Source organism: Camelina sativa, chromosome 4 (assembly GCF_030686135.1).
Source record: "Camelina sativa cultivar CO46 ecotype springtype chromosome 4, ASM3068613v1".
NCBI classification, from domain to species: Eukaryota; Viridiplantae; Streptophyta; class Magnoliopsida; order Brassicales; family Brassicaceae; genus Camelina; species Camelina sativa.
In genome coordinates, this window is record NC_141883.1 from 6,012,657 (window position 1) to 6,025,007 (window position 12,351).

The 12,351-nt window shown below is 39.2% G+C and overlaps 3 protein-coding genes across 3 annotated transcripts; all 3 read left to right on the forward strand.

Annotated features, from left to right (window-relative positions):
- Window positions 1–3,927: 3,927 nt before the first annotated feature.
- Window positions 3,928–4,849, forward strand: LOC104783602 (uncharacterized). Its single transcript, XM_087509268.1, has 2 exons — window positions 3,928–4,525; window positions 4,602–4,849. The coding sequence occupies exons 1-2, from the start codon at window positions 3,928–3,930 to the stop codon at window positions 4,847–4,849; spliced, it is 846 nt and encodes a 281-aa protein (XP_087365394.1).
- A 726-nt stretch (window positions 4,850–5,575) lies between these two features.
- Window positions 5,576–6,568, forward strand: LOC147945471 (uncharacterized). The gene is made up of 3 exons (XM_087509269.1): window positions 5,576–5,853; window positions 6,007–6,070; window positions 6,359–6,568. The coding sequence occupies exons 1-3, from the start codon at window positions 5,576–5,578 to the stop codon at window positions 6,566–6,568; spliced, it is 552 nt and encodes a 183-aa protein (XP_087365395.1).
- Window positions 6,569–6,900: 332 nt separating this feature from the next.
- LOC147945472 (uncharacterized) lies at window positions 6,901–7,341 on the forward strand. Its single transcript, XM_087509270.1, has one exon. The coding sequence runs from the start codon at window positions 6,901–6,903 to the stop codon at window positions 7,339–7,341; it is 441 nt and encodes a 146-aa protein (XP_087365396.1).
- Window positions 7,342–12,351: the final 5,010 nt, after the last annotated feature.

Genomic DNA, 12,351 nt, shown 5'->3' on the forward strand with positions numbered 1-12,351 from the left:
CTTAGCGAGCTTAAAATCTGGCCGTACGTTCGAGATGTCAAGTCTTTTGGTGTGCTCTCACTAGTCCAAATAGTCATTCTGAGTGCGATGGAATTTTGGTAGCAGAGGAAACGATTGAGAGCCTTTCACGTGTCTGTTGTTCTGTGATCTGAGACCACTCAATTTTATTTTCTTCTTCCTTACCAATAAATTCAAGTTTTTAGTCCTCCTCTTGATGCCGCGGTATTTTGAAGTCTTTTACTTTGAATTATGTTTTTATTTTGAAGTCTTTTACTTTGAATTACTTTGAGAGCCTTTCTTCTTCCTTACCAATATAAAAGGTAAAATTTGTTTCTGGTAGATGATAGAATTGGAAGAAAATTAATATTGAATGATATATATATATAATAGACGATGAAAAAAATATATATAAGTGTATAGATTTATTCTCCATTAATTATATGGTGTGTCGTTTTTTAATTTTCACCTATGTAGCATTATTAAATGGCTTAATTTACACTTTTCCTGGTAATTTTGATCCCTTTGCAGTAATTGAACTTTCAAGTAAAACCATTACACACTTTCAACTTTGACGAAATAGAAATAAGCTATAGTTATACACTATAGAGTACGGCAGATTTAAAATACAGCATATACATTAACCAATAAACTCAACCGAATGATAGCATCTCTATCGATTAGAGTATAGACGAATCTATAGAATATTGATTTAGATAATTTAAGATATTGATCGATAAAACTTGCAGTACTATTTGTGTGGTTGAAGTAGGGTTCCATTGGCCTTAAGAGGTTCCACGTGTACTGTCGCTTTCGCTAGTGGTATATTAGATGGAATGGTTTCATTGGTACAGCACTTGGTTGGACCAAAATCTCGACGTTCCTATCACTAGATACGCTAATTTGCGAAGAAATGATTTAAGTTTTTGAAGTCTTTTTACGATGAGTAAAAGACTCAGCTTTAGCATTATTTTATTTTTCTACAATTGTGGCATGTATATTTTATATGGTCGCTATAATTGACTAAGAGGGATATTCAACTTGTATTAAAGGATTTGATAGATTTGAAAATTTAGTTGAGTTTTTAAGAGATTTGATTGTGTTTTATAGCTTTTATATACATTTTTTAAAAAATGAAATGTGATTTTATGAAATTCTATTGTTAATTTTGGGTGATTTTAAAATATTTTACACTTCAAATATATTTTTGTTTTCTTAAAGATGTAACAACCTGCATCTTCTTAAGAATGTAACAACATGTATATAATAGTATCATCAACAAAATTGGATCATTAAACGGAAAAAGCAGCATTCACCATAGCAACAACAGTCACAAATCATTTTCGATTTTTCAGGTTCACCTTTTGCTATTGAACCTCCTCGGCAATAGCCGCTTCCACCGCAACAGAAACAACAATTACAATCGCAGCAACAATGGTCACAATCGCCACCACCAGAGTCTAAATCTGGTCAAGCTGATCTAGTATTCAATGATTTAGGAAGTTAAACTTCACATACAAGTTGAGCAGGCAGAGGGAAGCCTCTTGGCTTGGTCTTATAGATTTATCAGAAGAGTTATGAACATGAGAAATCGAAAATTATTCACAGAGAAGAATACAAAACAACACTAATAATAGAAAAAGACATTGTAGTTAGAGGAAACCTAAACTGCAATGTTTTTTTCTATTATTAGTGTTGTTTTGTATTATCAGTTCGGACTTGGATTGGTTTATTTATATGGATAAAAAATTACTTAGAAAAGGGTGACAGAAACTATGACAACCCGTCCCGCGGACCCCACTAGCCCTCCGCTAGCTGCCCCAACGGACCCCAAGCTGGTCATGTAGGGCATCGATCCTAACCCATCACTGTGGATATCCAGGTCAATTGGTGACAACTTGTCTTGTGGGAAGGTTGTTAAAAGGTGGGGACCAGGGTTCGAGGAACGCTTGGCGCACCAATAACCTACTGGTAGATTTGGATATCCACAGTGATGGGTTAGGATCGATGCTCTGCATGTCCAGCTTGGGGTCCGTTGGGACGGCTAGCGGGGGGGCTAGCAAGGTCTACGGACGGTCTGTTGGGGTAGCTAGCGGGGGCTAGTGGAGTCCGCGGGATGGGTTGTCACAGAAACAAACAAACAAACGAAATGAATTGATTGGTACTCTTTGAAGATTATAAGATTAGCCAAATTAAGAATTGAGCCTTTGCCTTAAACTCTGTTTTCCTTCTGGTTTCTTCTTGGAACTTCATTGGAAGATTCAAATGCGTGTGGTGTGTGGATATGGAGAAGTCAATTCATAGTGTCAAGTGGATGTGGTGAAGTCAATTTTAATAGAACATATCTATTTGTTTTGATTGACAATAAACAAGAATTGTAGTTGATGAAAATGTCAATGATGTATCAAAATTTGTGTAGGAATATGTGATTCGTTGGTTTGGTCTTATAGATTTATCAGAAGAGTTATGAACATGAGAAATCGAAAATTATTCACATAGTACAAAACAGCACTAATAATAGTCTGCACTCAAATATATCTTTGTTTTCTTAAAGTGTCTATTTTGTTGGTATTGAATATAAAGAAAAAAAAAACACAAGAAGAAGATGACAAAACAGAGAATTTTGTCCAAACAAAGATGGTGGTGGACGAACGAAGCTTCAGGTTGAGGGGGTACTCATGACCATGAAATTCCCAGTAAACTCATGATGGGTTTAAACCAAAGCTATAACTCATGGAAGTCACACATTTCAGACAACAAAGTCATAAAAGATTCTACTATCAAAAGACATCACTACTTCAACTCTGCATAATGGAGCATTCAGTGACATCAGATTAGGAAAAGGCATAACGCCAATGCATTTGTATTAAAAATTTCTCCGCACGTACGTCAATAATAAACCAAGGACTGTTTTAATCTGAGATTCCCATAGTTGAAATCGGCAGCAGAGACTTCACCACTAGAGAAGGTGGCTGTTGATCGGCGGAAGTTTTAAGGCTTCAAGCTGTCATCAGAAAATCTCCGGCAAAGAGATCTCTAACGATGTTGAGACCGGTGGAAGACGAATTTGTTGCCGGTAAGAAAGTTGCAGACATCGATTGAAGTTTATCAAAAAAAAAAAATAGTTGAGTTTATCTTCCGTATTAGAAATATTTTTTTCTGAAATCTTTCAAAATTCTACCTAAAAGGTATGATTTTATTAGACATGCTTTTCAACTAAAAAAACAAAACAAGTCTCATAGAATCATTCAAAATACCATTTTTAAAAAAAGTTGTGATGTATTGAATAACAATAGATTTCAAGTAAGTTTTATAAATGACTGATTGAATAACAAGAGATTGTAAATTATTTTAAGTGATTTTACATAAAGTTCAAGTTGAATAACATAAGATTTTTAAAGATTTTTAAAAATCATCAATTGAATAACAAGTTATTTTAAGAATACTCTAGAATCTTTTAAAATACAAGTTGAATACCCCCTCTAATATTATAACGAGATATGAACAATTTAAAGCTATAACATATAATAAGGATTGTGATCAGTTGAATGATAATTATGACATGACTTGTATGAAGATCCTGACTCCTCCGATGTTCAACCCTCAGATGATGGTGATGATCCGGATGTGGATGAAGCTCAATTCTTACAAATGTTCTCATAGAGACAACAGAGGTATGCTCGAGGCAAGGGCCCCAAATCAAAGTAATCAATGTATATAGACATCTTTTGCTGGAATGTACGAGGTTTTAATAAGTTAAGCCACCGCCGCGGTTTTAAGGATTGGTATAAAATAAACCAACCACTTTTTGGGAGTCTAATTGAGACTAACGTCAGCCATTTAAAGCAGCAGAAGTTTATAAACTTCATTCTGTCGGGCTGGCTTTTTGAGGATAACTATGGTTGCTCTGAGTTATGAAAGATTTGGGTAATGTGGCATCCTAGTGTCAAGATGTCAATCATTTTCAAGTCTCTCCAAATGATCACTTGTTTAGCGGTTCTTCTGGATGATCAATCAGAGTTAGTTGTCTCTTTTGTCTATGCTTTGAATGAGGAATCAGTTAGGCGACATCTATGGGCTGAGTTACTGAGTGTGGCTACAGACCCACGCGTCTCTGGGAAACCTTGGTCAGTGCTTGGTGACTTTAACCAAACGCTAGACCACTCTGATTCCTCAATCTCACCGAATCCAAATACTGATCTCCCAACCAGGCTTTTCTGGGATTGTCTGCTGCACGCTGAACTTGCGGATCTTACCTACAGAGGCTGTTCATTCACTTGGTGGAACAAAAGAAGCACAAATCCTATAGCTAAGAAGCTTGATCGAATATTGGTAAATGAAGATTGGTATCTCAAGTTCCCATCCTCCTTTGGCATGTTTGATCAGCCAAGTTTTTCTGATCACTCTCCCTGTTGTATCACGCTAAACCCAACAGTGCAGAGACACATGAAAGCATTCAGATTTCAGAAATTCCTCCTCTCAAATCCTAATTTTGTCCCTCTGATTGCAGACCAATGGTTCTGCCTAAGTTATGTCAGCTCTGCCATGTTCCGGCTAGCAAAAAAACTAAAAGCTCTCAAGAAATGCATTTGTATGTTTAGTAGGGACAACTACTCTGACCTGGAGAAAGAAAAGAGTCAAAGAGGCTCATGCTAAGGTTCTTCTACTCCAACAGCAGATCCTCACTGAACCTAATCCTTCTCTTGCGGCTCTGGAGAGATCAGCAAATGAGAACTGGCAAACTCTCCTCCATGCTGAGGAGTCGTTTTTCAGCCAGAGGTCTAGAGTCACATGGCTAAAGGAAGGCGATCTCAACACCGCTTACTTTCATCGCATGACTTCTGCTCGTTAACCATATTCACTTCATGGTGGATACCAATGGAAAGGACATTCAGACGCATTGCGTTAACTACTTCTCTTCCTTACTTGGAGGGTATGAAGAACCCCCCTCCCCCCCCCCCCCCCAATTTGACCCTGCTGATATCTCAAATCTCCTGAGTTTTAGATGTTCCTCAACTCACCAGGACATACTCGCAAGTGACTTCTCTACTGAAGACATCAAGGCCGCGGCTTTCTCTCTTCCAAGAAACAAAGCCTCTGGCCCCGACGGTTATCCTGCTGAATTCTTCAAGTCCTGCTGGCATATTATTGGACCGAAAGTTGTTGATGCAGTCAGAGAATTCTTCCGATCAGGTCAGCTGCTGCAACAATGGAATGCTACTACTATAGTCCTCATCCCAAAAGTCCCAAACGCAGCCTCTACTGCAGACTTCAGACCAATATCCCTGTGCAACACAGTGTACAAAGTGATCTCAAAGCTACTGGCCGGCAGACTTCAGGCTATCCTACCCTTGGCAATTTCCAATGCACAATCAGCTTTTCTACCTGGCAGACTACTTACAGAGGATGTGCTTCTAGCCACTGAATTAGTCAATGGTTATAGCAGGAAAAATATTGGCCCTAGGGGAATGCTTAAAGTTGATCTCCGCAAAGCCTTTGACTCCGTGAAGTGGGACTTTATCATCTCTGCAATGCACGCCCTCCACTTCCCTGATAGGTTCATAAATTGGATTAGGCAATGAATAATTTCTCTGTTTCTGTCAATGGCATTACATCCGGTCACTTCAAAATCTCAAGAGGATTGCGTCAAGGAGATCCCATATCTCCATATCTCTTTGTCATTGCCATGGAGGTCTTCAGCGGATTAATGCAGACAAGCTTTGCGACAGGCTTTATCCAACACCATCCCAAAACCAAGGAGCTTGATATCACTCATATCATGTTCGTTGATGATGTAATGGTTTTCTTTGACGACTCCTCCTCCTCACTGCAAGGGATTAGTGACGTTATGGACCTGTTTGCTTCTTGGTCGGGGCTCCGCATGAACTGTGAAAAAACTCAAAAATTCACGGCGGGTCTGGAGCCTAGTGAATCCTTGGCCATCTCAAACTAGGGATTCACTACATGCTCATTGCCCATTAGTTATTTGGTTCTTCCCTTGATGAGTAGGAAATTGAGGATTTCTGAGTACTCGCCTCTCCTTGATAAGCTAATGAAGCGGTTCCACGCCTGGGCATCTCTATCTCTTTCTTATGCTAGCAGACTACAATTACTCAAATCTGTCATCTATGGTTAGATCAATTTTTGGATTCAAACTTTTGTCTTGCCAAAGGCGTGCATTAAGAAGATGGAGTCACTTTGTAGCAGATTTCTCTAGTCTGGCTTTGTGGACCGTAGCAAAGGAGCTAAGGTTGCATGGTCTGATATTTGTTATCCAAAATATGAGGGAGGCCTTGGACTGCGGTGTTTGAGCACCTGGAACAGAACTCTCTGTCTCAAGTTGGTATGGTTTTATTCTCAGGGAGTGGTTCCTTGTGGGTTGCTTGGCATCACTTCCACCACATCAAGGGCAAAAGCTTCTGGTCCATCAAAGCTTCTGCAACTGATTCATGGAACTGAAAATCTCTTTTGGCAATTCGCCCTTTGGCTTAGCCATTTGTCAAATGCGTGCTGGGCAATTGTCAAAATGCCAGCTTTTGGCATGATGTTTGGAGCCCCTTTGGAATGTTAATCAATACCGCTGGTGCTGACGGTCCGGCTCGTTTTGGGATTCCTCCCCAAGCCACTGTAGCTGAAGCTTATGCAGGTTTCATTTGGCAACTTCCCTCTCCTCGATCGGACCAGGAACGCCAACTACACTCCTACCTTGACTCGCTCCCCTCCCCCCCCCCCCCGCTTAGACCTGACACCGGAAAGGATTGTTTCAAGTGGACCATTCAAAGACAACAGTTCACCACCTCTCCTACCGCGAAAACCTGGGATTGCATCAGGGAGAGGACCACCACCAAAGACTGGACCTCTTCGATCTGGTTAAAAAGAGCCACGCCCAAACACGCTTTCACAATGTGGGTTGCGCAACTACAAAGACTGCCAACTCGTGACAGGCTATACTCTTGGGGCATTTCCACTCCTACCATGTGTTGCCTCTGTTCGAGCTATGTTGAGTCTCATACTCACTTAATTCTTCGCTGCCAGTTTAGTGACCAGGTATGGACGCGGGTTCAGTCTCACCTCATGCTACGCCCAATTGGTTTCCATATGTGGCCAACTCTTCTCGCTTGGACAAGAATGCGAACAGAATATGCCCCTCCTATCCTTTGGAAGCTTGCATGTCAGGCCGTGGTGTATCACCTCTGGAAGCTTAGGAACAATATTTTGCACAACCAGGTTCAACTTTCTCCAGCTGCTGTCTTCAAGGAGATAGAGGTAGAGATTCGAAACACCATCACGGCCAGAGAAGCCCATAAGCAATTCAGGAATCTCACGGGTCTTTGGATCAGATAATTATACTCTATTGATTGACACTCAACTCTCTTTGTTACCGTTGTTTTTTATTTCTTTTTTGGCAAGGGTACACACCTCTAGGTGGCAATTTTTGTAAACCTCAAACTCTTTCATTAATATGAATATTCACATTCTTATATAAAAAAATAAAAAAAATATCGAAACGATCAATAAACTATTAATGGTGACTGAAACTATATACAATGATTCAAAAATTAAACATACACTTGTTTTTCTTCACACTTCACGTTATCTTTTTTTTCACCTATTTAATATAAACTATTATAATAGCAACAAACACACATTATTAAGGTAGAAAAATATATACCCTAATCAGACATTTGACAATAGTTAATTTTTAAATAGATTGTGGCTCAACTTCTCTAACAGCTCTTTGCTCCCATCATCGAGATGTTTTTTTTCGCTTAATTTTAAAAATATCTTCATATTTTTACCTTTAGTTCTTTCTTCTATTAATTGATTTGTCTCATCTTGCCTATGGTTATTTTGTCCAATCATTCTAGCTTTTACTTTTTCAATTGTGTGAATTCATCCTGCTCTTGGTTGATCACTTCCAAAACTGCATCACTTTTGTAGTATATTTTTCACAAATGAGAATACTTGAGCTTTAGAATCTTCTCAAAAAGACTCAAATATGTTCCCATCTCCTCTCTTTTACGTCTAATATCGTTTTTCTTTCTTGTCTTAGGAAAGACGAGACCTCATTCAAAGATGGTGGAAAAGTTAATGTCTTATATATCCAAAACTCTGCTATAGGTATAATTTATATCAATCATCTCCTTGCTTTAATGAACGTGTATGTTTTCCAAATACATTGAGTGTTTCATGATGAGAGTTGCGTTTTCAAAAATCAAAAGCCCATATGTGTAATTATAATATGGCGAAGATTATGGGTGAGACAATTTCGTAAACTAGAGAAGAACCAATGGTTGATGACAAATGTGTGACATCACTCAGGACCATCACTCTAGAATAAACATTGGCGGTCCTAAAAGTGGCCCCACAACAACGATCATAACCGTTGCGTCTAGTTAAACGCAGTTCGATTAATGTTCTACATACACCGAAGTAATCAAACAAATAATTGAAGAGAAGAAAAACCGATGGCCCAAATCAAAACCAAATCCACCATTATCAGATCGTTTATGTGACAGATATCTTAAATTGGCCTTACTTGTAATAAAATCAAAACGGGCCTAGCCCATCCCGTTGTTGTTTTTTTTTTTTCGGTAGAACCCATCCCGTTGTTTTTAGACAGTTCCTCACTAATTTGCTTCGTGTCAAATTCTGAAAGATACTGTTAATTGTTCCGTTCGTATTAATCTCCACAAATTTTTTTTTTTTTTTTGATAATCGATCTTCTATTTAAAAGCATGAGTAAGCAAATGTTACAAAGCCTAAAAGGCTTAAGAGGCTAATTAGCCCAAACACACAATAAAAGAACCAAATTTTGAATCTACTTAGTACATGATAGCTGGCCCATAAAACTAATTATCAAATACCCAATTTGATTGACGGAGATCACAAGTAGTCAAAACAAACAGAGAGACGACGGAGAGTTGAAAGAGACGATGAAGAGTGATGATGATCAGAGAATCTTAGGAGAACCAAATCTGAAGCATTTGTGATGCTTGGCGTGGGTTTGAGAGGCGTATGCTGGCTATTCTGTTCCGGACCAAACGATCAACATCACGGATCAAAGTATCCACCGATTTGAAAGTGTTTCGATGCAGACGATTGTTCCGTTACGTCCAGATGAAGTATATCGAAGCTTGCCAAGCAATTAGTAGAAGTTTTCTGTTTGGCTTGGAGGTGGAGTATACTCGAAGCTGGGAGAGAAGAGTATCCCAATCTTGAGATGATCTAAAGTTGCATCTGTGAGAGATATTAGCCCATATGGCACCTGAGAAACTACAATCAAAGAACAAGTGGGAGCGTGATTCTTGATTGGCATTGCAAAGAAGGCATGTGGGGTCGCTTGCTAGTCCCCACTTCAACATCCTATCCATAGTCGGACTTCTGTTTAGTACCATCAACCAAGTAAGAAATTTATGTTTAGGAATTCCTCCAGAAAACCATACCTCTCTAGACCAGGTAACTAACGGTTTTGATCACGGAGCAGGTGGTAAATGTCACTTGTGATATATTTTTCGGAAATCTGATTATTAGGCCACCACTCATATGAGTCTTGAGTTTCTGAAAGTGAAATTGTTGAGAGATAAGCTTGGATTCTCACAAGAGATTCAGACCTAGCAGGAGGCATGATCCAGTTCCCATTCTCCCATAGCTCGGCTAAAGTTGATGACTGAGGGATACCTAATCTCACTGATCCTTCTTGTGAAAGATAATCTCTGATTTTTCCAAATGGAGACTAGTTGCTTGACCAGAAGTAGCAGTTTTCCCCATTACCTACAGATTGTTTGATCCATGGGTAAGCTAAATCACGAAGTTGCAGCAACTGATTTGCTAGCCATGAAAATTTATGTCTTGTATTGATGACCTAGAAGTTGTTAATGTTTCCATATAACATCTCTGTAGTGTACCAGTGAGCCCAAATGGAGCTAGGTCTGAAAAACAACAACCAAATCAGCTTAAGGGCAGAAGTAGTATTCCATGTTAAAATGTCCTTTAACCCAAGGCCTCCTTCTTCCTTACTACGAGTCACATTCTCCCAAGATACTCTGGCCGCAATATGCCCTTCTGTTTTACCTTTCCAAAGGAACTTAGCAGATATGGAGTCAATTTCTGAGATGCAGCCTTTAGGAAGGATAAAAGAGCTTGACCAGAAGTTAATAATTCCTGCAATAACAGTAGATAGCAGTTGCAGCCTTCCTGCAAAGGATAAAGATTTGACCGTCCAAGAGTGAAGCCTGGATTTTATTGCCTGGATTAGAGGAGCACACTGCAACAAGGTGATCTTCTTGGAATATAGGGGAATACCAAGGTATCTAATCGGAAGGGAACCAATTGAGAGTTTTGTAACTTGTTGGAGTTGATCTAATTCATGTGTCTTAAAACCTGCAGCAAACAATGATATCTTTTGGATGCTTACTGCCAGGCTTGATCTACTTTCAAAATCCTTCAACACCTCCAAGATACTTGTGATAGATTGGAGAGAGCCATCAGAAAAGATCAGTAAATCATCAGCAAAGCAGAGGTGTGTAAGTCTTGTCTTCTTGCATTTAGGATGGTAGTTGAAACTCCCTTCCGTTGCTGCTTTATCTAGAGCTATGGACAAACAATTCATGCAGAGGACAAACAAGTAAGGTGAAAGGGGGTCACCTTGCCTGAGCCCTCTTTTACCTTTAAAGTAACCATGAGTAGTTCCATTAAACCCAACAGAGAAGGACGTTGTGCAAATGCAGGCTTCTAGCCATCTTAAGAAAGATTCAGGGATTTGGAGACTTCTTAGGCATTGAAATATGAATTCCCACCTGATAGTATCAAAAGCTTTGGCAATATCAACTTTTAAAGTTATTCTCTTTGGTCCTCCAAACTTATGATAACCTTGTACAATTTCTGAGGCTAGCAGTGTATTCTCTATAAGTAATCTTCCTTGAATAAAAGCAGTTTGATTAGGAAGAATTACTTCTGTAAGGATGACTTTCAGTCTTTTCACCAACAGCTTTGAAATTGTTTTGTAAGTTGTATTGCAGCACGATATTGGTCTGTAGTCAGAGATAGAAGTAGAGCCTGGTTTTTTAGGGACTAACGTCAGTATTGTTGCATTTGTGGCAGATGGGAGGAACCCTGAAGTGAAGAAACGTTGAATGGCTGACACAACTTCAGAACCAACAATTGGCCAAGCTACTTTAAAGAAAGCTGAAGTGAATCCATCAGGCCCAGGAGATTTGTTTGGGTTCAGCTTGAGGAGGGTCGATGTGATTTCAGCAGCAGTAGGAAAAGAAGACATGACTGTTTTATGGCGCTCACTGCAGTGGAAGTTCTGAAGCTCTATAAACCAAGAGAATGGAGAAGTGATATGCGGCAGATCATGAGGGGCAAGAATCTGTTGGAAGTGAGAGATAGCAATGTTACTCATTTCAAGGGGGTCAGACGTAGATGGTCCAGTATCCATGCAAAGAGATCTGATAGAGTTGTACGATGCTCTAGCAACTGCAACTCTATAGAAGAAAGAAGTGTTTTGATCCCCTAACTGTAACCAATTGATTCTAGACTTCTGCTTGAAGAAAGACTCCTCAATTCCCCTAAGGAAGATCCATTTAGAGTGGAGATCCCTTTCAGCTTGGAATGAGTCAGAGGATGGATTATCAAGAGCTTGTACCTGCACAACTTTTAACAAATCGTTAGTAACACTCACTCGCCTTTGAATATCTGAAAAACTCTCTTTATTTAGTGTTTTTAGTACTCTCTTTATAATTTTCAGCTTAAACCCTAGTAATGAAAGATCTAAAACTCTGTCTCCACTATCAATCCATGCAGCCTCAACGTGGGATAGAAAAAGAGGGTGGTTGGAAAGGAAGTTAAAGAATTTGAAGGGTTTTGTGCCAACAACTGGGAGAGGACATGAAAGATCAATAATGCAAGGAGTATGATCAGAGAATTCTTGAGGTAAGAAGGAGGCTACGCTGTTTGGAAAGCTATTGATCCAATTATCATTGACTAACACTCTATCCAACTTCTTTGTGATAGGCTCTTCTGGTCTGTTATTTGTCCAAGTATGGTTACAACCTTGAAATCTAAGGTCAAAGATGCCCAGAGATAGTAAGTGATCTTTCATTTCCATCATATCTCTGGTGAGGTGGTTGACATGGGTTGAAGAATGCTCTTCATGATGGATGATCTGGTTAAAGTCACCACCAATTATCCAGTTTTGATTTTCAAGGAAAAGAGTTGTCTGAATTTCTTGGAGGTCATCCCACAAATGAGTTCTCTCTTCTCTGATGTTTGAAGCATAGACAACAGTGAAAATAAAGCTTGTTTCCTTTTGAATCTGAATTTTGCAGGTGAATGATTGCCTAGATTGGT

Excerpts from the sequence above, each read along its gene's own strand:
- LOC104783602 (XM_087509268.1), top strand. The coding sequence starts at position 3,928 with ATGTGGCATCCTAGTGTCAAGATGTCAATCATTTTCAAGTCTCTCCAA. Across the intron at positions 4,526-4,601 it reads AGACCAATGGTTCTGCCTAA|GGACAACTACTCTGACCTGG; the intron begins GTTATGTCAGCT and ends TATGTTTAGTAG.
- LOC147945471 (XM_087509269.1), top strand. The coding sequence starts at position 5,576 with ATGAATAATTTCTCTGTTTCTGTCAATGGCATTACATCCGGTCACTTC. Across the intron at positions 5,854-6,006 it reads ATTAGTGACGTTATGGACCT|GAAATTGAGGATTTCTGAGT; the intron begins GTTTGCTTCTTG and ends CTTGATGAGTAG. Across the intron at positions 6,071-6,358 it reads TGAAGCGGTTCCACGCCTGG|GGAGTGGTTCCTTGTGGGTT; the intron begins GCATCTCTATCT and ends TTTTATTCTCAG.
- LOC147945472 (XM_087509270.1), top strand. The coding sequence starts at position 6,901 with ATGTGGGTTGCGCAACTACAAAGACTGCCAACTCGTGACAGGCTATAC.